The 27,447-nt window shown below is 35.1% G+C and overlaps 3 protein-coding genes across 3 annotated transcripts; 1 reads left to right on the top strand and 2 right to left on the bottom strand.

Moving 5' to 3' along the window:
* Positions 1-4,233: 4,233 nt before the first annotated feature.
* On the top strand, positions 4,234-8,033 carry LOC125419458 (probable inactive receptor kinase At2g26730). Its single transcript, XM_048465510.2, has 2 exons — positions 4,234-5,823; positions 6,791-8,033. The coding sequence occupies exons 1-2, from the start codon at positions 4,527-4,529 to the stop codon at positions 7,453-7,455; spliced, it is 1,962 nt and encodes a 653-aa protein (XP_048321467.1). The 5' UTR covers positions 4,234-4,526; the 3' UTR covers positions 7,456-8,033.
* A 3,995-nt stretch (positions 8,034-12,028) lies between these two features.
* On the bottom strand, positions 12,029-14,640 carry LOC107431700 (pentatricopeptide repeat-containing protein At5g55740, chloroplastic). Its single transcript, XM_016042677.4, has one exon. The coding sequence runs from the start codon at positions 14,621-14,623 to the stop codon at positions 12,062-12,064; it is 2,562 nt and encodes an 853-aa protein (XP_015898163.3). The 5' UTR covers positions 14,624-14,640; the 3' UTR covers positions 12,029-12,061.
* Positions 14,641-14,851: 211 nt separating this feature from the next.
* LOC107431712 (ABC transporter G family member 38) lies at positions 14,852-21,413 on the bottom strand. The gene is made up of 24 exons (XM_060812687.1): positions 21,133-21,413; positions 20,907-21,027; positions 20,715-20,803; positions 20,514-20,598; positions 20,221-20,380; positions 20,046-20,122; positions 19,906-19,959; positions 19,705-19,795; positions 19,319-19,620; positions 18,930-19,211; positions 18,525-18,841; positions 18,276-18,436; positions 18,068-18,171; positions 17,821-17,977; positions 17,583-17,726; positions 17,392-17,483; positions 16,958-17,290; positions 16,581-16,871; positions 16,411-16,494; positions 16,187-16,320; positions 15,869-16,096; positions 15,599-15,770; positions 15,248-15,502; positions 14,852-15,117 (listed from the first exon to the last, which is right to left on the bottom strand). The coding sequence occupies exons 1-24, from the start codon at positions 21,411-21,413 to the stop codon at positions 14,860-14,862; spliced, it is 4,272 nt and encodes a 1,423-aa protein (XP_060668670.1). The 3' UTR covers positions 14,852-14,859.
* Positions 21,414-27,447: the final 6,034 nt, after the last annotated feature.

The following is a 27,447-nucleotide window of genomic DNA, read 5'->3' as shown; positions in this document are numbered from 1 at the left end:
ATAATCGGGCAAATAACAATATTTTTGCCAACATATTCATGTTCTGGAAAAAAAAAAAAAAGTGGAGCCAAATTTTAATCGTTTGGATATATATATATATATATATATATATATATATATATATATATATATATATATATATATATGCTTCTTGTGAACAAATACCCCGAAAAAAATTTACCAAAAAAAATAAAAAAAAAAAAGACAAAGAGGTCATGTATGGGCATTAGGCACAAAAGGTCACATGCCTTAGCAAATTGGTGGTGGTTAGTAAACAATTGCCCTCGATCATGTATGCGATACCATTGGGGAATTTTCTTTTATCGTTTTTTTGTGTTATTATGAGCAAATGGGGACCATTTTCCAGGGCAAAAGGATGTTCACAAAGCTTCCCTTTCCAAGGGCTGTAGAACTTCTCAGAAATATCTTTGTCATATGCAAAAATTTAATACGGCTGTGAAATTTTAGTGGCAAATTTTCGATCTTTTTTGCTTGCTTTCTTATGTATACAATACATTTGTTATAGAAAGGAAACAGGACAACAAGAATACTGTGGGGACAACCCAGAAAGCCATATAATTTGTGACAAATGGATGTGTACGAATAATATTATTTTTGATTAAAAAAAAAAAAAAAAAAACCATGGCGGTTTTCATTTGTTGGACCAGGTCAGGTCCGTTACCTGTTATTTTCCCGACATACACACCAAATACGTGTTAGATGTTATTCAGTGCGTTGCATACAGAATATATGCCATTCATTTAATTTCCTGTTTCAAAGCAAAAGCATATTTCATTGAGGAACAATTTCCAATCACATTTTGTCATGTGGCTTATAAATAGATTAAATACTCCAGGGTAATTAAATATTGAGAAAAATAACTTCCAGCAAAAAAAAATATATATATATATATATTGAGAACAATAGCCGGCACCTTCCGCATGGATTAAATTGTGCACATTTGTTGCAATTCAGTTTTATAATATATATGCATATTAATATGATGACCAAAAATATAAAATTTATATATAATATGTTAAGCCCAACCAGCATTTTCATTTATTTTGTTTTTTTAGTTTGTTTTTGTAAATGTATTCTAAAGCGCTTACGAGTACAATCTTTGAAACAATTTGGATATCTAAATTTCGAGTTGTCATTTTGAACACCTAGTTTATAATTATTTGCATTTTTCAAATTCAACTAAAATTGTCACATTGGTCTTTTTAATGATCCCTTAAAGACTCTATGCTTGTCAATGTACACTTTTCAAAGTTGATATTTTTATTTAATACTGAAACTTCAATTTCTACAATTCACATTTGAAATTCAGTTTGACTTTTATTTGATATTTTTATTTAATACTGAAACTTCAATTTCTACAATTCACATTTGAAATTCAGTTTGATTTTTATATCTATCAATTGCTCTTAAATTCTATTATCCACTTTGAAATGAACTTTTGGAAAATCTATCTAAATTCAGTAAAAGTTGTGGGAAAAATAATTCAAAGTGTTGAATCGCATCTGGTGCTGCATCTTGTGCCCTCTAAGGACAGGGAGTTGGTTAGTTGTCTTATCCACACTGCCATTCAAATTAAATATGAAACAAGGACCTTTTGATTTTTCTGCTTCAACTTTATGAAGTTTTAATTTTCAAATTCTACTCAAAACTTCCAAAAGGATTAAAGAGTTCGACAAATTTTGAAGGCTATATCCAGTTTTTACCAGACCAAATTAATTTTCAAGACCTTGTAAGCTAATTACAGCGATAAGTTTTCAAAGAACAATCTATTCTGATAATAGGAGTTTAACGCATTAGGATTCTCCCCCATAATTAACAGAGATGATAAGTTCCACAGATTATCGAATAGGAGTATTTTATTTTGTGATTGCCTTCTTTTAATATTCTTGGCGCATAATTTTTAAAAAAACAAGTTACATACTTTTTAGCATGACACACTTTTCCTATGACTATTCAACATGTGAAAGTAACATAAAGTTATACACAACTTATATTATACGGTTAAAAAAAAAAAAAATTAATTGAGCAAAAGTTTTTCTAATTTTTATAAAATATTGATTAAAGACTTTATAAAATATAAGAACCTTTTAATAGTGTCTGCGTGCTGACTTGGAAAGTTTATTTTGCTAGCAAAAAGAAAAAAAAAAAATTTTTTTTTTTTTGGCTGAAAATTTGATTTATTTGTTGTGGGAATATAGAAGCTGACTTTGAAGGTTCTTCTTTTTTTTTTTTCGCTTGAAGACTTTGAAGGGTTTTTGTGAGGCGTTTATGGATGTCATATGATGTAGAAGTACTGCTATTTGCTAACACAGCATGGGGCCTGCAACCCCATTGAATGTGTCATACTTGTCCAGAAATAACAACGTCCCGCCAACTATTCACACAGCTAACATTCTCTTCCTTTCAAACCTTTTTATTTATTTATAATCCTAATTTCTTCAAAACTTGCGCCATTGCTTGCATTTCCCTACTTTTGTTTGATTTACTCTTCTTCGTATTTAAAACGATAAAGTGGTTTTCACCCAAAAAAAAATAAATGAATAAAAAACAATAAAGTGGTCGTATTTGATGGTGCTCTACGAGTTTCCATGAAATAATTGAGTGGCAAAATTATTATTAATTTTGGGGAAGATTTATAGTTAGATTTAATATAAAAATTTATATATTATGAAATAATAATAATATTATATCTACCACTTTATAGATGAAATTTAAAGAAGAAATAATAGAATGGTAAAAACCACGTTTTGTATTGAGACAACTAAACCTGTAAATACACATACAATGAGTTTATAAAAGGCACCATATCAATCTAACTAAGGTAAATATAAATCAAATATACACTTCTACATAATAACCATTCTAGGATCAATCGGCGATATTATTTCTAATAAAATTAAGTTGTTTTTGTTTTTGTTGTTGTAATTGTTTTTTTGCCATTTCCTAAAGTATTAAGAGAGAATTTGTTCCAACTTTAAGATTGCATGGTAAGATCCTAACAGGAAAAGAAAAATCTGATTACGCTTTTTGGTAAAATGAAGATCTGATTGCTCTGTCCTATAAGAAAGTAGAAATGGGCCTTCATGAAACAGTTCCATAACACAATTACAGCTCACTATAATGATTTAAACACATGTTGGTTGAGTTGGTGAACTTAAGATTTTTTTAGATGAATTATTAACTTCAACACCTATCCATCAAACACAAAATGAAATTAGATAAAAAGAAAACGAAAGTTAATTAAAGCATTCCACTTGATTGATACACCTAACATACGTGGAGTCATAAAATGCTCATTTAAAAATGGAAAAACAAATTGGGAAAGCATAGAGATCAAGCAACATCCTACCCCCATTCAATAATTCTAGACCAACATAAAATATAATATGAATCGATGTAAAGGCACCCAAAAGCATATAATAAAAATAATAAATAAAACCAAAATTGCTCACATTATTTGTCAATCGCAGAATTAAGGGTCTCATTCACTTTTTTCTTTTAACAAATTAAATATAAAAACATATATTATATATATTTTTATTTATTTAGAAAAACGGATACATAATAATACCTGTAGTCCGCAACCAAATAATTATTCATGTAAATCTTACCGGTCCCATAAAAGGGCAAAATGAGAGCTGTGAAACTGGAACCGTAAGACATGTATGGTCCACTTCCCATACGGCATTGATATAAGATGTAGATCTACCATACGAAGCCTTTTCAGTAGATGCAACAGTGGAAGAGACTACACCCAATCACAACCCGTTTCCACGACACCAGCATCCAATACGGCAATACCTCAATACCACTGCCGTTTTTGCCTTTCACTAATGACGCAACGCAACCCCTCAGTCTCACCACCACCACCACTACCATGCGGAGCGTGAAACGCACCGCCTCTTCACACGTACTGTGGTGCGAAAGGTGACAAGTTTAGGCCCAGATATAGGACCCCACAGCTTTGGACTCGCACCTCCCAAAATTTTCTTACACCCCCACATGAACAGTCCAAAGGACTCGTCACCCTCACCCATGATTTCGTGATCAATTCCACGCGCTCATATGTAGAGTGTGAGAGCATATAATGATAAAATAACGTTGTCTTTTTTGTAATTAATTTACTTACAGAGAACAATAAAAAATAATAAAAAAACGTTTTTAACCCAGTGCCAGCAAAGCACGACCGCTTCTGTTTTTCTCTCGGCTTTGATTTTTCACTTTTGAGGCCTCATGATACTCTCCCCTCTCTTACAAAACCTCTGCCTCTCACTCTTCCACATAGTCTCTCTCTCTCTCTCTCTCTCTCTCTCTCTCTCTCTCTCTCTATTTTCCATGGCCACTCGCCGGAAAACCATTTACGGTGAAGTGCAAAACCGCCACGACAAACCACCGTTGAGAAGCAGCTGGTTATTGTAGGAGACAAGCGACGACCCCATTGTTGTTTGCATTATTATTTGTTGTTGTCTAGTTCTACGGTCTACCCAAGTAGTGTTTTTAGCAAAATGGCTGAGATGTTTGGCTCTGGGTGTATGGTAGCTTTCCATTTAGTATTGTTTCTGCTACTGAGTGGGCGAGTCAACTCGGAGCCCACCGAAGACAAGCAAGCCCTCCTTGCTTTCCTGTCCAAAATCCGCCACGCCAATCGCATCCAGTGGAACTCCTCCGAATCCGCTTGCAAATGGGTCGGAGTCGGATGCGACTCCAACAATTCTTTCGTCTACACGCTTCGTCTGCCCGGTGCCGGGCTTGTGGGTGTGATTCCACCTAACACGCTCGGCCGCCTGAGTCAGCTTAGAGTTCTGAGTCTCCGTTCGAATGGTCTGTACGGTGAGATCCCCTCCGATTTTTCAAACTTGACTGTTCTTCGCAGTCTCTATCTCCAAGATAACAACTTCTCCGGTGCCTTCCCGGCGAGCGTGACCCGTTTGACTCGCCTAAATCGCCTCGATCTTTCTTCCAATAACTTTACTGGCCCAATCCCATTCTCGGTCAACAATCTGACACGCTTGACCGGACTTTTCCTTGAGAACAATCGGTTTTCGGGCAAGTTGCCCAGCATCAACGTCAGTTTGGTGGACTTCAATGTATCCAACAACAAGCTCAACGGTTCAATCCCCAACACGCTTTCGAAGTTCAGCGCCTCCTCATTCGCGGGAAATCTAGATCTCTGCGGTGGACCGTTACCACCTTGTAACCCATTCTTCCCATCTCCGGCTCCATCTCCATCTCTAAATCCTCCACCGAACCCGGTTCACAAAAAGTCCAAGAAGCTTTCTACGGCCGCCATTGTCGCAATCGCCGTCGGCTCTGCTTTGGCTCTGTGTCTTCTGCTTCTCATTCTTGTGCTCTGCCTCCGAAAGCGACAGCATCAACAGCCTGCAAAGCCGCCGAAGCCCGTATCGTCGGCTCGGGCCGTGGCGACCGAGGCCGGCACGTCGTCGTCAAAAGATGACATTACAGGCGGGTCTGTGGAACCCGATAGGAACAAGTTGGTGTTCTTCGACGGCGGGATTTACAGTTTTGATTTGGAGGATTTATTGAGAGCCTCGGCGGAGGTCTTGGGGAAAGGGAGCGTTGGGACCTCGTACAAAGCTGTTCTGGAGGAAGGAACTACTGTGGTGGTGAAGAGGTTGAAGGATGTGGTGGTTAGCAAGAGAGAGTTCGAGACGCAAATGGAGGTTCTGGGTAATATTAAGCACGAGAATGTGGTTCCTTTGCGAGCCTTTTACTATTCCAAGGACGAGAAGTTGCTTGTCTACGATTTCATGTCTGCCGGTAGTCTGTCTGCGCTTCTTCACGGTAAGATTTCAAAATTATTCACTCAGTAATTTTTTTTTTTTTTTGCTTGTTTTAATTCAGGGAATAAATGTCATTAACGTAAAAATAAAATAATTTGAGCATCTGGGTATATTACATTACCAAGAATAAAGTTATCTGTACTCAATTTTTTAAAGAAATAATTATCTGCTGGGATTTTATATGTATAGAATGTTTGACCATAGTGGAGCCTAGAACATTTCCAGTTGTAAAAAATATGATAGTTTTAGTATTTCTAGATGTGTTACAATGTGGAGGACTTAAAAAGGGGGCATGAATTATGGCACAAATTTTCTTCTCAGAAAGCCGTGCTTTTCATTTTCTATTACTAACGAACGCAGAATACGCAGATTCCGTTTTTAATGCCCGAGTCCATAAAAACATTCTTGATTTTTTTCTAGTTCTAAATTGAGTATTAGATGTTTTATTCTTCCTTTTATTTTGTTCTTCTGTATTTTAAATGCAACGGACTTCATGACTAACCTTTGAGTGACCGACACACCATTTTACTCCTTTTTTTATGTCCTGGGTGAGCTTTTACTTCTTTTCAGAAAGTCTATTGCAGTCCCAAAAAGAGAGGGAAAGAGAAGGGGGGGACAAAAAAAAAGCGAGAAAAAGGAAAAGAACATAAAGCTTAACCCCCATTGAATTTTTGTTTTCCAAAAGTGGTTGCTTAATTTGATGACAAATTATGCTCTTGGCCTTTTATAAAATTTACGTTTCTTGACCTGCATTTGCCTTTTAAAATTTCATTACTATTTCTTTGATAACAAAGACATTGGAAGTTTATTTGTCACATGAAGCTCTTGATTTTTGGACCGAATTTTTAGTTGCTTTATCATTAACATTTAATTTGTATACTTTAAAAATCTCTATGGTTAGACCCAGAGTGGACCAGGGTGACCTGAATTTCCGGTTATTTAATTCTCGAAATCCTTTTTGCTTTCAGGGAGCAGAGGCTCTGGCCGGACACCACTGGACTGGGATAGCCGGATGAGGATTGCACATAGCGCGGCAAGAGGGCTGGCCCACCTACACGTGGCGGGAAAGGTTGTCCACGGCAACATCAAGTCATCCAACATCCTCCTCCGACCAGATCACGACGCGTGCATTTCGGATTTCGGGCTCAACCCGCTATTCGGCACCTCAACACCGCCAAACCGGGTGGCGGGCTATCGTGCGCCGGAGGTGGTAGAAACCCGCAAGGTCACCTTCAAATCCGATGTGTACAGTTTCGGTGTGTTGTTATTGGAGCTATTAACTGGGAAGGCACCCAATCAAGCCTCGTTGGGTGAGGAAGGAATCGATCTTCCCAGGTGGGTCCAATCCGTGGTCCGTGAGGAATGGACGGCTGAGGTTTTCGATGTGGAGCTGATGAGATACCACAACATTGAGGAAGAGATGGTTCAGCTATTGCAGATTGCAATGTCATGTGTATCCACCGTACCTGATCAGAGACCTGCCATGCAAGAGGTACTACGAATGATTGAAGACATGAATCGGGGCGAGACTGATGATGGTCTAAGACAGTCGTCCGATGACCCTTCGAAAGGATCAGACGGTCAGACGCCTCCTGCAGAGTCACGGACCCCACCTAGTGCTGTCACGCCTTAGAAATCTAGGCGTGTAAGACGGGATGAGTAAAAAAGGGAAAAGAAATCGACAAGGCAAAATGGGTGGGTCTCCTTAAAATGTGCACAGTGCGTAAGTTGCAGGATTAAAAAAAAGAAGAGTAGTAAAGTGTACACCTTGATTGGGAGGACTGGCTGGGGTGGTCCAATATCTGTTGTTCTTAGTTTTTTTTCTTTTCGTTTTTCATTTTTTGATTTCGGTTTATTTTTATTTATTTTTATCTAATTTTTATTTTTGCAATGATTTTTACAGGTGGGTAAGGGGGGATTTTGAATTGTTTATGAAAAAAAAAAAAAAAAGGGGGGGAAGTCGGAGAGAAGTTCCATGAACCGGATTGGAATTGACCATCTGATGGACTTAGTTGGGTTTTTTATTTTTAATTTAATTCTTTCTTTATAATTCCATCACTCACAATCTCTGTCTGTTAAAACATTTGGCTTTTTCTTCCTTTTACTTGTACATTATTATTCCATTAGTTATTTTAGTTTCTACTGCAATAAAGCCAACTGGGTTTGGTTAAAAAAAAAAAAAAAAAAAAAAAATTCCCAGAGCTTCCAATACTCCCATTGTCTACTTATTATGCATGATAAACGTCAAGCACTTTCATTGTCGGTTTCTTTTACTTATTTAAGTTTTTTGTTTCGAATAATCCAAGTTGAAAACAGTGCATCACATCGGGGCACACTGTCATATAGACATGTGAATAAACGTAAGGCCATTGAGATGGATAGGAAAGGAAAATGAAAATTATAATTTTTTTTTAAAGAAAAAGAATAAAAAAAAAAAGGAGCGTAAAAATGTTACATTCATGTTCTTGATCAAATATACAGGTAGAAACGAGAAATAGACGATCAGGACCGTCGGTCCCTTATCAGTGGGCGGTGGAGGGTAAGTATGTGGGACAATTGTGGTGGGGATGGCAGGGGAAATCCGCCACGTGGTGGATTATTTGTCCGTTTGTATATGGGGGCCAGTGAAGTGAAGGAGGAGAAGTGGAAAACAAATGGGGAACAGCCTGGCCGGCTTTAGACTTTCTCACACTCACGCACACACACACATAGAGAATAGAGCAGAGAGAAGAGAGGCTTTTGACCGAGGGACCTTGTCAGCGGTTGATACAGGCGACTATGGACCCCACATGCTCCCTCAGCCGTCCATCTGAAATCCCCTTTTCGCTCTTTTTCGTCTTTTTCCTTTCCCCTATAACGACGACGTTTTGGCATACGTGGTTCTGCCAGATTATTAGAAGCGTAAGAAATCATTTTGGGGATATTAAGCTCTTTAATTAGATATTATATATGGGATTCTGGATTATGCAATTTTACTGTATGTGTGGGCTCCTGCCGGCTCCCGTACTAGCTCCTTTGGACTGAGATGAACTTTTTTTTTTTTTTTTTTCTTTTCTTTTCTTTAAAAAAATCAATTTGTAATTTTCTTTGTTATAGAAAACACAGTATTTCTCACTCATCTAAAGTTGGAAATATAATCACGCGCGGTTGAGAATCCGTTTAGGTGTACACACACTTATTATGCAATGTCAGTGACTCCCAGCGAGGAATGTACAGTGTCAGAAAGCGAAGGCATGGTCCGAATGGAATCCGGTTGACCCATAATCAAAAATCAAAATAAAAAAATAAAAAATGTTCTTATAAAGAAGTAGTGGAAGGATAAAACCAACGCAGTTCTTATTCTGTTTTAATCCTCAGCATTTGATTCCTGGGAATGCTCCCAAAGCTCGTCTTTTACTTTCTTACCACAAACTGACGCGTGGAGGTAATTTGGTCCAACGACCATATTACCCTCCAAATTCCGTAGAAAAAGGCCAAGCCTGGTTGAGGAATGGTGTGGCTACCGAGGCACGTGCCTTGTTTAAGAAGCCACATTTTCGTGGTTTGGTGCACCGAAAGCGGAGGATAGCATTGCTTTTTTGGTTGGACTCCAAATTGACTGTGCTTTCCTTTTGGCTTTGGCTGTTTTTGCATTCCATTAAGCAACAAAAAATCACCTTAACTTTCTCTGACTAGTCTTAATCTTTGTCCGGGGCCTGTTCCAAGTACTCCGTTTTTATGGTTATTTCCATCAAACCTCGCTTAGTCACGGATAAACTCCCATTTTATCAAATTATTAATGCAGTTTTTCATGAAAAGCCAAATAATCAGAAGGTTGGATGATCCAACAGAAAACGGACACGTATAAAGGGGGGGCTTCATCTATGCTAACTGCTCAAGTAAAACTCCGGGTCCCATGGCATTATCTTTGTACCTTTATTTTATTCGCCTTTTTAGGTGAGACTTTTGATAGAGAAGCCTTGGACATTTTGTTGTGTATGTAATGTACGTGTGAGCGAATTGTGCGAAGTGTTTTGGACTTGGACTACGACTTAAGATACAAAGGAACTTTGATTACACAAAACATGGACCAGCCTCTTCATTTTTTATTTTTTATTATATATAATATTTTGGCTTTTTGATGGGGATAAACATGGCCCACATCAGTGGATCAATGATTCTGTGCTTTGCGGTTCACAAAAAATTCGCATCGAAGGCTTTGGATGCAAGGGATGAGGAAACATGAAAAAAAAAAAAAAAAAAGGGCATTATTATGATTAAAAAAAAGTGTTGGAAAATGATTAATGACACTGAAAAAGCTGAGGATGTTATAAACATATGTAAGGAAACCACTTGCTTTCAATTGGCAGCTTAAATTATTTTTGTGGTCCATCTTAATATATAAAAGCTGTCCATATTAAGCAAATCTTCTCTCTCTATCTCAACTAAGTAAAAGCGACTTGGGGGTGTTGACTGTCAAGGTTAGAGGTTTTGCTTTGGATGCTCTAAGCATATTTTGCAGAAAAAAAAAAAAAAACAAAGAGTGATTTGATTGTTCGAACTTAATATTTATTTTCCAAATTTATATAGTTAACCTAACTTATACATAGTATACCCACTCAAAAAAACTTTAAATACACAGTTTATGAGTATTGTGTATAAAAGCTTTAATCGTGTACGCATACGGTTCACCTAAACTTTACCCTACACTTTAATGCCCTTTGATTAACTTTAACTTCCATGGGTGGATACACCAAGACTAACTCAGATATATCCTTATCAATACAAATTTTTTATAGACAAACATTTTATCCTTCTAATTAACTTTGTCTCTACCTTATGTTTGGAGTTTAAGATTCACTATGATATATACAACTTTATGTCATAATTTCATTTTCTGTTAACCAAGGAATATTAAATTATTTTATAGTTTGATGGGTGTTAAGTGAGTGTTTCTCAAGCAATTCAAATTGTCACGGGTTAAGTAAGTGTTCCTCAAGCAATTAAAATTGTCAACTGATCTTGGTTCATCCTTAATATATATTGCTCATCTACCACAAGGAAAAAGCAGTAAATAAAGACAAATTAAGAAGTAGGATGATTGTGTATCATTGACCAATGCTTCTGGAGTAAAGAACTGAATATCACCAGTTTCCTTGCCTTCTAAGCTCACCTTCAATACATATATATATATATAAATATATATATATATGTATAATATTGGCTACAAAGATTACTAGTTTTAGTTTTGAAGCTAAATTAAAAACTATCTTAACTTACATTGTTTAAATGCGAACCTTGTAAACAATATCTCATAATTCTTAGCAACAATTAGGGGTAACATAAAGATTGGATTATATAGAAAGAAACAAAAACTTGTCTTCAATTTTGTTATATACCTTCTTCTTTCCTCCAAAAAGAGTAAGCAAAAGGGAACACGCGAGGCGTGGTGTTTGAATATTGATTATTAACTCTCTCTATGGATCACTTCCAATATTTTAAAAAAGTAATACTTCAAAGTTCAAACCATTTTAGCAATTGTACGGTCTAAATAGTTTCTGTTTTCCTTTTTTCATAGAACACATGCTTTAGGATTTGAAAAATTGTGAAACCAACCGGTCTATGAAAAGATACAATGATCTCCATGTTCTTCTTTGTCATGTGAAAACGATCAGGTACACCACTTTGTGGTGGCCACTGAGCAAACAACTTTTTCCACATGCTTCTTCTTCTCCAGTACAGAGAGAATAAACTGTAAAGGAAGTGGCATTAGGAATTTAGCCCTGTAAACTGCTAATTCTGTGTTCAGGAAAATGCAAAAATTTGAAACAATAATTATGTACAAGTTAAGCAGGTTTCCCTGGTTATGTAGTACTGAAAGAGTGCAATTACAGGCATGAGACGTGTTCCGCAATCATGCTTTTATTGACTTTTTGCTTCAACAAATTTGAAAATTTGATGGATTTTTTTATTTTTTTCCCTCCTAATTATGACCACGCTCCTAGGTAGGACTTTGTGCCCGCATAGACGCTTCTTTTTCATTCCTCTCTTATTTCAGAGACTCGTGGTTTTGATTACTGGAAAAAGAAGCAACGTCAACAAGCAAACAATCACATGAGAAGAAAATGACTACAAGAAATATTTAGTAATCCCCGAGTGTTCATTTTTTAGTGCCATAATATTTGAGCAGATTGAGCCTGAACAGGGGTAGGGAGCTATATAGAAGGTTGATGTCAATGTAAAAATTTATTAACCACATTTTATGGACAAGAATTCTCAAGAGAAATTAGATGAGATGTAAGGAAATTTCGAGTAAAACACATTTCCAATGCCAATAAAGCCAATGTATAACTAATTTCCTCAATTTTGGGGTGTGATTTGTCACCAGCAACAAACACGTGAAGCTCTCCTCCAATTTGAATCCAGCTACATCCAGGAATCTTCATTAGACCCTTTTCTTTCATAAAACGTCTCACAGTTTTTACCTCATTCCATCTTCCTGCAGCTGCATATGCATTTGAAAGTGCCACATAGTTTCCCGAATTGTTTGGCTCCATTTTTATTAACCTTTTGGACAAATATTTCTCTAGTTCGATCTCATTCTGTTCCCTACAGGCAGCAAGCAATGATCCCAAAATATGTGCATCTGGTTCATAAGGCATTCCCATGATGAGCCTAAAAGCTTCATCCAAATTGCCACACCGAGAAAGTAGATTCACCACACAACCATAATGCACCATCGTTGGCCTCAAATGGTGTTTGGATACCATATCAAAAAATAGCTCCAGACCTTCATTTGCCAGCCCAGTATTGCTGCATGCATATAAGGTATTAGTGAAGGTTATTGCATCGGGTTCTAAACCTTCTTTCTGTAGACGTCTATACAGGGCAAGAGCTTCCATAGCTTGACCATGCAATGCATAACTGGAGATCATTGCGTTGTAGATAGGAAGTTCCTTGTTTATAGTAGTATCAAACACATTCTTTGCTTGATCTATATTTCCACATTTGGCATACATATCTACCAAAGAGGTTGCAAGCGGAGTTGATATGACATGTACATTCCTCGTCAAGTACCCATGAATGGCTTTTCCATACTGTAACAATGCCATATCTATACAAGCTGAGAGTAAAGAGACAATGCTCACAGCATTGGGTTTAATCCCAGCCTTTTGCATGTGCTGGAATGCAATAATTGCTTCATTGCCAAAACCATTCTTAGCCAAACCAGAGATGAGACTAGTCCATGTGATCAGGTTAGGCTGAACACCAACAGACTGCATCTGCAAAAGCATGTCTTTAGCCTCATTTACCTGCCCATTTTTAAGAAACCCTACAATCACAGAGTTCCAAGCTACCACATTTGGTGGCACACCTTCTAACTGCATCCGATAGAACAAGTTCAGGGTCTCACCAGGGAGACCCAACTCTGCATATGCAGCCAACATTGTGTTCCACAATACAAGATCTTTCTTTGCAGTGGAGTCAAAAACTCGTCTTGCAAAATCAAGTCTCTCACATTTTGCATACATATCTACTATGCTACTTGCAACAACAACGTCAGATTCTAGGCCATTTCTAATACAATAACAATGTCCTTCCCTACCAAGTTTCAAATTACCTGTATCAGCAGAAGCAGACATTAAGGTTGCAAGAATCACAGAGTCAAATCTCAGGTTTTCTAATCTCATCTGGCTGCAAATATCTAGAGCTCTGTCAATATCACCGGTTTGCACATAACCAGATATGATCAGATTCCATGTGACCGCATCTTTCTCAATCATCCTACTGAAAACTAATTCAGCTTCCTCCATCAAACCAACCTTGGAATAAAAGTTTATAATAGAACTACCCAAGATGGTACTCAATTCTAACCCACCTACAATTACTAATGCATGCCCTTGTTTGCCCTCTTCTATTGCACCCATATTAGCTGACGCTGAAAGAAAGCTCGAAATGGTAACTTGAGTGGGCTCAATGCCTTCAATTCGCATATCATAAAACATCTTAATTGCTTCCTCATTTAGACCATTTCGTACATAACCAACCATCACGGAATTCCAAGTGACTACGTTCTTATCAAGCATACTATCGAACACCTTCTTTGCATCCTCCAAAACGCCACATTTCCCATACATATCCACAAGGCTACTTGCGACGAAGACGCATCCGCCAAAACCCATCTTGACAACATACCCATGAACACCTTTACCGAACTTGATACACTGCAGGGAACCGCAAGCCTTCAATGCATTTGGAACGACGAAGTTATCAGGTAAAAATCCACTTTCCAGCATTTCACAAAATCCAAACAAAGCTTCTTCATGAAAACCCATTCTACAGTTTAGTCCAATAATGGCAGCCCAAGAAAACACGTTCTTTATGCCTACCGTCCGAAATAAGCTATAGGCAACATCATAAACATTACATTTCGCATATAAAATTAATAGCTTTGTTTCAATATACTCGTTTCTTGCGAAACATTCGCCGTTCTTGATAATCCGAGCGTGGATTTGCTGACCCGTGGACAGAGCTCGCTCATAGACACACCCTTGAAGAAGCTCACCGTATATTTCAGCCCCAATTTCGAGATTTTCAAATTCCATTTCGGTAACTAAGTCCACGGCTTCCTGAATTTGGCCTTGTTTGCACAGAGAGGACATATGGTGGAAGTAAGATTGGTCCAAAATTTGATGCTTCTTCGCATTCTGTTGAAATTTTGCGACATGGGTTTGAGTCAATTTGTGTGGGTCTGTGGGTTTAGAGAGTTTGGAGAGAGAAAGTTGTGGGTTTGGAGAGGTGGAAAGAGGAAGAGAAGCCATGCATGAAGCAGAGCAAGAAAGACAAGGACGTTGCGGCCGTTGTTGCCACACAATGCGGGAAGGGCATTTCCGTAAATTCAAAATTGAGATAACCAACCAGAGCTCGTAAATTTTAATTATTTTTTTTAATTAAAGAAACACAAAGGAAATAATAACTAATAATAACAGTTGTAACAAGGAACATCTTCCATTTGAGGTCCATCTTAATATAAGTACTTGGAAAGAAAGCCTTTTGCCTATCTTTTTTGAAAGTTCAAGAATTTCATAGCAAAAGCAAACACTGAAACAAAGAGCAAAGCAAACCCAATTACTGCAAAAGAAGCCACCCAAAGAAAATCATATCTGTAACCCATGTAATCCATCAGATATTCAGCCACTGTCTCTCCAGACTCAAGCTTAGTCTGTAAATCCCCAAACTGTGAAACAATCACTCCGTACAAACTCCATGACACTGGGGACAGCCAAGTATACCATCTCCACCACACTGCAATTCTCTGCAAATTATTTTCAAAACCAAGGAAAAAAAAAAAAGAAGAAGAAGAAGAAGAAGAAGATATCATTGCCTCCCTAAAGATGAAGCTTTTAAACAAACATATAATGTGAAATATTTAAATTTTTACTAACCGTCCGGGGAATTGCGAAACCAGCAAAGAGATTCCACATTGTATTAAAGGTGCCACTCAATATAGCACCAACTTCTTGACTAGGACTTACTGCTTCTAACATCATACCAAAATAAATAAAATAGAGTATTGTGAAAAAGGTGAAGAACAAGTTCAGCAAGAACTTGCTGGCTGTCCATTCGAATCCAATCATTGCATAATTTATAACCGCATAGATAGTAACCTGAGCTATTGTGTATGGGATCTCAATTGCAACCTGGCAAGGATTATTATTATTTTTGTAAAAGCAAAGTCAAAAAGGTCAGTAAGAGGTTGAATGAGGAAATATAGAGCAAGATTTAGAAATGAATACCTGTGCAATTGCATAAGGCAATGCAGAGTACATCCCAGCAGCCTTCTCTCTGTAAAAAACTATTCGTTCTGTGCTGATAAGAGGTCCAACTGAACCAGAACTTTGCGATCCCATGAATGCGAGTGAAGGAAACATGGCACCCAAAGCATTGAAAATTTCCTCTTTTGTACTTCTGCAGATTTGACAGTATAGTATGTAATCTCCTGTTGACTTAAAAATGAGAACTAACTATTTGAATGCTTAGACAAAACTGTAACAGCTAAATTTTACCTTTTTCTTCCAAGACCCCAGAATATGAACCCGAACATTATGGCCATTGCGGTGCTAAACAAAAGTCTAACAGCATTGTATGGTGTGTTCCTCCAATATGATTTGTTCTGTTTCCACAGACAGGCTTTGCATTGAGTAAGATAGGACTGGGAGTACTTTGAAGAAAAGTGAAGATCTTGAGAATTCGAAGGTGGCATATTTAACTCCCTAATCAAAGCTTTGTTTCTCCTGAAAATATGTGAATGATACTTGAGAATTAGAGATCAAGCAAGTTCAGCTTCTTGAACCAGTTTTTAGTCTTAAGTAGTTAAAACTCACTGGCAAAGAGATGATTTCTTGTATATATCTGCAAAATTGACACCTAAAACTTGTTCTTGTGCTCTTGTTGTCACTTCCAACATCCACGCTGCTGGGTTATAGCCTTCTCTTATTTTACCAATTCCAGGAATTTTCTTCCAACACCAGACATTAGAAAGGAAGAGTCAAGTCAAAGGTGAAATTCTTCTAGTTAAAACAAACAGTAGATTAGAGTTGCTATTTACCTCAAAATAATCGATTAATTGACAAGATTGTCTTCCTAGAGGTCCTACATAAATCTCTTCACCTCCTCGTGCCAAAAGGAAGAGCTATTACCAGAAATTAAAGATGTTAAACATCCATGTTTTAGTATAGGAAACACTTTTAAACAGTAAATAGATTAGCAATGTACCACCTCATCAAATGATTCAAAAATGTCAATACTTGGCTGATGAATTGTGCATACTACAGTTCTTCCTGTATCCACTGTATTTCTCACAGTTTTCATTACAATGGCAGCTGCCCTGGCATCAAGTCCTGAGGTTGGCTCATCCATGAATATTATTGAGGGGTTTGCCACAAGCTCCACCGCAATAGTTAACCTTTTACGCTGCTCAATAGAAAGTCCATTCACATTTGGGAATCCAACCAATGCATTTTTCAATGGTGTAAGCTCTATCAAATCCATGACCTCCTCAACAAAATGCTGCATTCATCAAGTTTCATAACACAGTTACTGTAAAGTAGGCATAAGAGGAAGTTTCTATGAAGATTCAAATTAGTTCCTCAAACCTTTCTAGCCTTTGAGTCAATATTTGGCTGTAGACGAAGCCATGCCGAATATATAAGAGATTCATGTACAGTTACGAGGGGAGAGTGGATATCATTCTGTTCACAGTATCCAGAAATTCGAGCAAAACTATCCTGCTTCTTGGGGTAGCCTGAAATGGTGATGTTTCCCTCTATGTGTCCACTGTTTTTTCTTCCAGCCAACACGTCTAGAAGTGTGGTCTTCCCAGCACCACTAACACCCATGAGGGCTGTTAGTACTCCTGGCCTGAATATCCCACTCACTCCCTTTAGTAGTTCCAGTCTATCATCTGAAACACCTTGAGCCTTCATTGCCTATAAGTTTTATGGTTAAAAAGAGTACTTTTGAGTATTTTAGATAAATATATCTCTTTCTATGGATAATATATAGCTTTGCAGTCTGTGTATCATAATACCTTTGGCATATCAATTGAATATCTGATATTCTCAAAGGTTAAGCAAAGTGGTTTGAATGGTAAAATCATTCCTCTATCCAGAAGTCTTTCACCTGCAGGGTAATCTATAATTTAATGTGTGGTTTTAGTGATTGCAGTTTATAAAGTAACAGTTAAAAAGATTATAGTAAATGAGAGGTTGCAAGGATTACCTTTCGACGACTTCTTAGAGCTAGCTCTGCTATGTTTTGCTCTATTATTTAGTGTTTCAACACAATTGGTCTCATCTGTTCTGTTAGTGTTATTCTCTTCTGATGTATTTTCTGTATGAAAAACCATCTGAGATTTCCCATATTCTGCAGGAATTCAATCCAATATAATTATCAATTCAATTAGGTAGAAACGAAACATAGATTTGTAGCTAGAGTAATTGAAAGTAAGAGCACTTACGATTAAGATAAGCAAGCGCCAAAATGGAGATTCCATTGAATATGAATGTGAAAACAATCAATGCAATGACACTAATCCAATACCAATCTGGGCTGGTGAACACCCCGCGTGATTTCAAGATGGCTACTCCTAGAGATTCTTTTGATCCATTAAGAACCTACATTTGATTTTCAGTCCTTAAGATATTCAATGATAGAAAATTTGCAAACACTTTTTTTTGTTTTTCCTCCCTTAACAGGATACTTACACGTTTCCAAGCTCCACCAAGGAATTCATTTGTTGAAATTGCAGTTTGGGCATACATCAAAGGGGAAGTATAGTAACCCCAAGTGAGCCATTTATGTAAAGAATCTGAAGGAAACAAAACAAGTTACATTATTTTCACAAAACACTACAGTTTACTAAAGAAAACATCAGACAGTACCTGATACGTATCTTCTATGAACTATACATACCTTTTGACAAAATGAATCCACCAAAAACCATAACCCACAACACTGCAAGGGATCCACATGTATTGGAAATGATATGATCCCTTGTTATTACTGCAATGCATCGGAAAAGTGAATAGGCCATCTGTCCGCTCAGAGTTAAAGCAAGGAACTGTTTAAGCAAGCTGAAACAAGGAACCAAAAAGGGTTACTAACAAGAAAAAGGAAATGAAAGAGGCGAGCTTAAAGAAAAACTGGTTAGTTGATATTGACCTTGTGAAATTTGGATCATATCCTACTATGTAATAAGTTGTAGCAACCCAAAAGGCAACTTCAAGAATGGATATAGGCACTCCTATGATCGATGCTGGCAACGAGAATGCCCATGAGGGAAATAAGCCTAGGTCTCTTTGCTTATAGAATATTGGAAGTTTATTAATGGTTAATGGGAGCTCAAAAAATCCAGTAAACATTATTATATTGAGAGCAAAGAAGAGTGCACCCAGATAGACTCTTCCATCTTCTATTGAGCTGTGATGGTTCCTGGCTTGTGCATAGACTGTTGCCATAATGATGGCATTAATTTCTAACTGTAAATAAGAAAAAAAATTGATTGTTTTTAAGTTCATAGTATTACAAATCTGAATTACTAGACATAAATAAGCAAATACTACTCACTTGAATTGCCTTCAGAATGTGCAAAAAAGAACTCCTTTTCATCAGAGTAACTTCCCTTAATAAGCAAGCCTTCAGCAGTTCAATCTTATTGGTTCCATATTTGGTTTTTGTCAAAGCTGCAGGGTGGCTTTTGTACTTGTTGAATGGGGTGGCAAGCTCATGTTGGATGGATTTTCCCACATGAAATGACTTAAAAGCCTCTGAAAACTCCTTCACAGAAATATAATGGTAATGCTGCTCTTGACTCACCCAGTACTGTCTCTGATCCTTTTTTGATGTCACCTACAATGCAGTATATAAGATATTAGAACTACAGTGATAAATTCAAAGATTTAGGAATTTGAATTGGGAATCAATATTTAATCATTGGAATCAATATTTAATCATACTTCCTGCAGGAAGTCTGCAACTCCTTTTGTCTCAGGACATTTGAATCCCATGAATTCAAAGAAGTCAAGGACATGTTCACGCGGCCCTTGGTAAACAATGTATCCTTCTGACAGAAGAATAACATCATCGAAGAGATCATAAGTTTCAGGGGGAGGCTGCAGAAGAGAAATTATAGCAGTCTTATTGAGGATGTGGATTGATTGCCTAATTGAGTTGATGATCTGAAATGTGGTTGAACTGTCAAGGCCTGTAGATATATTGTCCATGAAAAGTGCATTTACTGGACCAACAAGCATTTCCCCTGAATCAAACCAAACCGTAATAGTAAAAAAATAACTCTTTAATAGTCTTTAACATCCAATTCTCACAAAAATTTTCTGTTTACCTGTAGTAACACGTTTCTTTTGCCCACCCGAAACGCCCCTTATCATATTATCCCCTACAATAGTATCAGCACAGACATCCAGCCCCAAGATCTGTAAGTATAAAAGAAAGCATTAAAAATAATAAACTAAATCCTATTGAGTATTTCATGTAGACATGCACTGATAATCTTACAGTTATATATATATATATATATATATACCTTAAGTATATATTCTGTAACTATCTCTTCCTTGCGCTCTGTCAAGATTGATGCCTGCATTAGAAAAAAATTTAAGAAGTTCTTCTAGGTATGAATTCATGAAAAAGAATCCAAATAAGTCTTGGATTTCGTTTTTGTACCTTCATCAGTGCATCGAGATAGGGATCTGGCTTGATATTTAGTTGTTTCTCCCTTCTCAGAAGCTCAGTCAGCATCTCTACGAATATAGTTTATGTAATCAAAAGTAATAAAAAATATTTTGTTCTTTAGTTTCTCCAGAATTGATTAGTCTAATTTCTAAGGTTTCGAACCTACCATAACCAGTACCAACTCCTTGACATTTTGCAGAGAAGGCTAAAGTTTCTCTAACTGTCAATAAGGGAAGGTGAACATCATATTGGCTGATATAAGCAGAGGTTCTTTCGGGCACAAACTCTTTCAGCTTATGGCCATTGTATGTAACTTCCCCAGAGAGCTATATACGATTCAACAACAGCTCTATATTAGCAAAGCCTTTTGAGATAATGCAAGAAAAGACCACCAATTTCCAAGTCATGGACAAGGGATAAGTAATATAAACATATATATAATGAGAAAATTTTATTCACCTTTAGTGTTGAGTCAAGTTTCCCTGACAAAGCTTGTAGCAATGTAGTCTTTCCTGATCCTGGAGGCCCTAAGAGAAGTGCCATTCTACAAAATGTTTCTCATAAGTTTTCAGTAACCTATGAACTAATTAATTCAGCCGTGAATTTATTCAGAGAAAGAAATCAAAAGGGCATGATTCAGGTGGATCCTTCATATTATACCTGCCAGGTTTTACAATTCCATTCACATTATGAAGAACTTGGAACTTTTTCTTTCGACTTGGAAGGATATGGAGATAATTTGCAACACTCTAAAGAAAAGAGTTTTTAGCTTATGATCAGTACTCTGGAAGAAAAAAAGGTTAACCAAAATGTTCAAACTTATTTGCAGTTGAAATAATTATATATACTCACCTCTATCAGATTGAAGTAGAAATTTGGTATACTGGGGAGGGCTCTGCTTCCCACATAGGCTTCACCATCAACATTCAGATTCTCGAACCGAACTTCAATTGTTGGCAAATTCAGAGAAACTCTAATAACATTTGAAGAAAATTTTAGCTATTTGGAACAAAGAAAAAGGGAATTAATTAATAGGAAAACTGAAAATGCATGGAAAAAGAAAGTTTCAAAATTAAACCTGTCTATTCTGCTCTTAAGCTTGTTCAAGAACTCTTCATTGTTATCAACATCTCCAATCAACCTGTTTAATAATTCCTTTCTCTCTTCAAAACCAAGCTTTTGAAGATCAGTTTCCTTCAAATCTCCTGTAACTCCATGCAAAATGCCTTTCCGGGCCCTTTCATATGTTGGAAGCCTTTCAAGAGCAGCCCATTTGAGAGCCTCTTCATCAGCCTGTTGGGATGTTTCTCTGCTAGTACTAGGCACATTTGAGTGTGTTCTATAGTGTACAATCTCCATATTGGACTTGCTCAGAAAAACAAGGGAAAGCAAGCAAAATCAGAAAAAAGAATCACTCAGGAAAATCGAAATGTATGAGGCAGTACCAGTATATGAAAGAAAAGAGAAGGGTTGGTAGCTGGTTTAAGCTTTAATTAAAGACAGAAAACAAAATCCAAGAAAATCGTATGAGATTCTGTAAAAATTGGCGCAAGCAGCTTTCTATATTTGCATAGTATTAAGTTGAATGTATAAGATAAAAATGTGTTTACATCTTTAAAAAGTTTTTTATATTTATTTTTCTGTCCATATATTTTGCATGCCATGCATCAAATTAAAGCTGTTTTTTACGTTGATTTATATATCGCTATTCAAAGTATATTCAACAGAGTCATGAGGATTTGGTGTGCTTCTCAGATTCTGACAAAAGAGAGAGATCCTCAGCTAGATCGCAGCATTTATTAGAGATCATGTTAGATTTTGGACAAAATCAAAACTAGCCCACATTCAAAAGATACATACATACACACACACACACATATATATATATATATATATATATAACAAAATAATAAAATTGGAGTAAAAATCTACGAAACCGAACTTTTATGTTTAATTCTCCATGATTAACTTTAGTGGACTACCAATTAGGTTTCGTTTTGCTTCCGGATTAGGATTGTTCAAAGTTTTTATTTTCATTTTTTACTCTATATTATTTCAAAAAATGTATATATAAAAGAAACAATGATTAAAAAAAATAAATAAAAGAAAAAAATGATTAAAACTATATATAAAGAATCTTATAAAAATGGGAAGGAACAAAGATTTAAAAAAATAATAAATAAAAATAGAAATAAAAAAAGGGAAGGCAAGGTAAATAAAAAAATAAACATGTCCAAAAAAACAAAAAACACACACACGCACAGAGATTAAAAATAAAATGAAACCAAAAAAAAGGATAAAAAATGGGGAAAAAAAAAAACCGATGCCAAAAAAAGGAAGAAACAAAGATAAAAATAAATAAATAAAAGTGAAAATGGAGTTCTTTTTTGAGTTATGGACATGATTTTATCATTTGCTACACCAAGCGTGGGATTCGGACTTTTTATTTAAATCCCAATCTCACCAAACATGGCGAGGAGAAGAAAACTAAAAGGTGTTAACTTTCATTATTAAAGCATTTTAGGCGCTTATTTAATAAATAAAAATCTAAATACTTTACAAGTAAACATGAACTTGCTTATATAATAAATAAAAAAATAGATGCTATCCAAGTAAACATTCATGTGGTTTAATGTAATGGTGAAAATGACCTTGCCAAAAAGGTAGCTTTTTAGCTTTCATTGTCCTAAACAGAGCTTAATGCAACAGGAGAAACCGTTACCACGCCCTTGTTATTTTAAAAGAGTAAAATCATATGAAAACATTGATTATTAGGAATGTTGTTTTGCAGTGAACAATGTTAGCAGCCGGTAAGGACTCTGGTAAGGAGTCTAACGACTTTGGTAAGTACTCTCATTCCTCAGCTAGCTTATGTGGCTTTGAAAAGCATGCAAAAACTTGCTTTTACCAAATGCCAGTATTTTTGTTTTTATTTTATTTTCATTATTCAGTTTTTGTTGAAAGAAATATGGGGTTTTATAATGTTGTTATTTGGTTGTGCTTTCTATCCCTCTTTATTCTGTAACATTTGGGCTTTTATTTGCATTTTCACTTTATTAATTGATAAAATGTGGTTAGAGTTGAGGTGATTTCCAACATATGCAGGTGGCTACTTACTCAAATTGATTAAAAAATTAAAATGGAAAAAATAGTGAAAACATAAGGTTTTTTTTATAATAATTTTGCATTAAAACGTAATGTCATTAGGAATTTAAGTGGCATGAAAAGAACAACCAAATCCGAAATTAGGATACATAAGAAAGGGAAAGGCCTTTTTCAAAAAAAAAAAAAAAAAGATAGGGAAAGGCCCATTAACAAGGTTCAAATAGTAGTGAAGGCCTTGATGCCCAAAACTAAGCCCAAAAATGACGGCCCATAAGCTTCCACTCTCCCCCGGTTCTCGGGTCAAATCAGAGGTCCGATAACATTCAATTTGTAAAATCTTCCTAATATTAACAAAATTATATCCAGAAATATCCACTGCAATGTCTGCAACCATAAAGTTATTGGCTTTTTTTCCTTTCTATTTCCGTTAACACTGTGAAAAAGATCACCTTTAAAAGTGGATTGGGTAAACTCGCCCCGCTATATTCGATACATTTTTTAATTGGATTGGGTATCAGATCTTAGCAAGATGGATTAGAAAGTTTTGAAGTTGAACCAGTCATATTTTTCAATCTCATTCAGACAAGTTATCGAACTCTTCTATTTAGTTCTCGTTTATTAATATTTCTGTCTCTTTTTTTTCTTTTTCTTTTTTAAAAAAAGAAGAAGATGTTTTGTATGTAACTATACATATAATAGTAGAGCATTCAATTGAGACCAAGTAATATATTTAAATAATTTCAGCCAAAAAAAAAAAACTGTCAAATTAAAATAATTTAGTTGTATTTAAGCTATAATTTTAACATGGATTTATGATTTCTAAAATTCTACAGTTAAATAATCTAAAATCATTAGTGATGCAACTTTGAAGAACAACAGCTTTATTAAACATCAACTTCACGAATGTAACTAGCTAGCTTTTGTCAAAATAATATAGATATTTTATAATTTTAACTTTGTTACATTTTTTAACAAATTTGAAGACACAAAGCAAGAAAACTGAGAATTAAAGAAACACATCTCCAAAAAGATAAATTAGGTTGGTGGATATGACTTTGGATGCTCCGCAACTTTGCTGATAAACATCACTATATACAACACGTAGCTTTATATGTACATACAAGTGTATAAACTTTGAGATATCTGAGCTTTAGCATCAGATTGATGAGGAATATTTGGGAAAGGAATTTTGATTGATAAATGCTATATAGTCAGCTTTCCTTCTTTATTAGAAACTTGTGACAAGCAATAATAGGTCAATAATCTATAGTTGAATTTTAACATTTTTTTTTTATTATTAATTTTTTGTTCACTGGGGTTGAAAATTCCAGACTTCAATGAGACTCTACTGGCTAAATGTAACTTTTTTTTCAAGTTCATCGTCTTTTTCGTAAGAGGCCGACCAAAGTGATTCTAATTCCATTCCTCCACTTTCTCATGCTTCATACATATATATATATATAAAAGATGCTAATATACACACATATAAAGAAAAATGCAGAACTACCAGTACAAATATTCTTATCTAATGCCAGTCAAAGTACCTCTTAAAGTATTTGAAAAGGGGGATACTAATTCTTTAATTAGGAACCTTGCATGCACCTGCAACAAATAATATTTTTGTGGTATATATTATATCCACCATTTTAATTTCTTATATAGGATTATTTCCTATCAACTAATTATAATCAATATTTATTCTGCAACTTTTGCGTTGATTTCTATAGAATTTATGCATCCAACTTCATCTTTTATATTTAAAGTGATTTTTTTTAATATATATATACACATAATTTCATTTTCATTAATTTGTAAATATCCTTTTACCTATTGGGTTTCTGTGAGTTTCTCTGTGCTAATTCTAATTCCCCTTTAAGAGAATAATACGCTTCTTATCATTTAAAAGGGGAACATTCAGAAAAACTGAGAGGAGCACAAAACCTTTTATTAAGATAAGTATGAAGCATCCTAATAATTCAAATCCAAAACAGCTTGCAATCATCCATAAATAATCAAATTCTGATGCCAAAGCAAAGAATCTATCCAAAGTGAATTAGGGAATTTATTAGAACAATCCGTTTCTCATATAAAAAAGAGAATTTTTTTTTATCATTTTTTTTTAATAAAAAAAAATCAACTTAGATGATTCTCATTGACAAACCTTACAGCCCGTAAATGTAGCCATCACTGGCTTTCCGCAAAGTTTAAGAATATTTCATATAATGCAACATAAAAGTCATTCTTTTTTTTTTTTTAAATTGTAATTTTCTTTTTTTCTTCTCTTTAGACCAAATTAAAGATAACTTTGAACTCTTGATTTTGTTTTTTTTTTAAATTTCGAACCTTGTTTCAGAGATTGTGACAAATAATTGGACGCAACGGAATAGAATCTTAACATGCATAATTACTTATGTAATTTATTTAAAAAGCCTTTAATATTAATTATTTGTGATTCTAGTATACCGTATGTCGCATATGCAATACTAATTTCTGACACTTGTGGGGCTTATTTCTTTTACTTAATAATTTATTGATTCGTGTGTAAGGTTTCTCTTCAGCCAATCACCGTTCATGTACTAAGGTATGATGTCAAAGATATATGAAGGACTATATATGTAAATGCAACCGTGTATACGCATAAGTATTATATATGATATCGATTCCAATTTTTTTTTCTTTGTTTCTTTGGGGAAAGATAATATACAACCTTTAATTGCTGTTTCTTATTTTATATGCTTTTTTTTTTTTTTTTAACTATATATTTAAGTTTTTTCTGTTGCATTGTGGTGCACTAACAAATAGACAGAGTACTAAACTCCTCCCATCCCCGCCACAACCAAAACTCGAAAGTTCATTATTTATCATTGAGTGTGTATACATATATATATATATATATATATATATATATATATATATATATATATATATATAATGATAACAACCAAAAGGGCTTTAATTTACCAATCATTTCTAAACTTTATAATATGAGGCAGTGGCATTCAAAATTATGAAACGGAAAAGAATGAGATTCTTGTCATAAGTGATGAAACAAAAGCAGGTCATAATTATAACGGTGGGGGGTTAGTACGGATTTGGCACATGAAATTGTGCCAATGTCCTGGCAATGGCATACAAATATATTTCAGAAAGAAAAAGTTAAAAACTGAAGATACATTATGTAAAGATTTTATATGCTATATAGTTAACTTTTTTATAGGGAATTTTGACAGGCTTTGGAATTGAACACTTTTCAAATATATATATATATATATGCATGGAAAAAAAAAAAAAAAAGTAGGGAGGTTGGAGGGAAATTTCTGTCAAAAAACTAGTGGTTCTTGGATGGGCTTTTCATTATAAAGTACGTGAGATAGGCTTGTAAAAAAGTAAGAGATAGGCTGTTTACAGAGGTCTCACTTTTGGCCCATCCTAAAACCCATTGGAAACTTCGAGGCTCTAACCCATAAAAGTAATCCTTGGCAGTTGCCACGTGGACTATGGCTAATATTTCTAAACAGTAAAATACTAACTGATTATCAGCATTTTTTTTTTTTTTTTGACTTCTCTAAGGGTTTTGCAACTTTGTGAAAGAAGATTCTTCAGATTTTACAAAGGATTTGAAAGTTTTTTGGTTTTTGTTTTACATTTTATATATGCAACATTTTTAAAGTTGAAATTTGTGTGATATATTTTCTTTTTTGGTGTGTATGAAATTTGTTCAGGCTTTTGTTTTGTTTTGATCATTGTCTCACTATCACAGTACATAGACAGGGTTAAAGATAAATCCACTGAAAAGTATTTTCTTAAATAACTGTTTTATATTTATGTTGTACCAAAAATATTTTAGCAATTCATAAATCTATTGTAAATGCTCTTAATTAAACATATATGCTTCATAGATGATAAATCTATTTGCTTATACGTCACAAAAATTATAATCTACATTATCATGGGAGGTATTTGTATCATTAGATTGTACTGTAAGATATAATTTATTTAAGTTGTGTATCTAATATATAGAAGAAAAAAAATATTAAATTTATTGGAGTGCATTTAATATGATAAATAATTAAGGATATACCACGAAACTTGTTTATATGATAGTTTTATTATTATTATTATTATTATTATAGATGATACGACAGTTTTTAAATAATGGATAAATTAATAATAACTCAAACCTACGAAGAGTGAATCCGATGACATGATGTTATATTTGTATATCATATAGAATTTGGTGCTGTCTTGATGAGCAGTGGCGCAGGTTAGCGTAGAGAAACATCAGGGC

The sequence above is a fragment of the Ziziphus jujuba genome, chromosome 11 (genome assembly GCF_031755915.1).
Source record: "Ziziphus jujuba cultivar Dongzao chromosome 11, ASM3175591v1".
In the NCBI taxonomy this organism is placed as follows: domain Eukaryota; kingdom Viridiplantae; phylum Streptophyta; class Magnoliopsida; order Rosales; family Rhamnaceae; genus Ziziphus; species Ziziphus jujuba.
The sequence above is the reverse complement of the archived record's forward strand: the minus strand, read 5'-3'. Positions and strand labels throughout refer to the sequence as shown.

What these genes read in the sequence shown, in the direction of transcription:
- LOC125419458 (XM_048465510.2), top strand. Translation starts at nt 4,527, where the DNA reads ATGGCTGAGATGTTTGGCTCTGGGTGTATGGTAGCTTTCCATTTAGTA. An exon ending in TCTGTCTGCGCTTCTTCACG is followed by an intron (nt 5,824 to 6,790) that starts GTAAGATTTCAA and finishes TTTTGCTTTCAG; the next exon opens with GGAGCAGAGGCTCTGGCCGG.
- LOC107431700 (XM_016042677.4), bottom strand. Translation starts at nt 14,623, where the DNA reads ATGGCTTCTCTTCCTCTTTCCACCTCTCCAAACCCACAACTTTCTCTC.
- LOC107431712 (XM_060812687.1), bottom strand. Translation starts at nt 21,413, where the DNA reads ATGGAGATTGTACACTATAGAACACACTCAAATGTGCCTAGTACTAGC. An exon ending in ATCTCGATGCACTGATGAAG is followed by an intron (nt 19,960 to 20,045) that starts GTACAAAAACGA and finishes TTTCTAATGCAG; the next exon opens with GCATCAATCTTGACAGAGCG. An exon ending in TGGATTCATTTTGTCAAAAG is followed by an intron (nt 18,172 to 18,275) that starts GTATGTATAGTT and finishes TGTTTCCTTCAG; the next exon opens with ATTCTTTACATAAATGGCTC.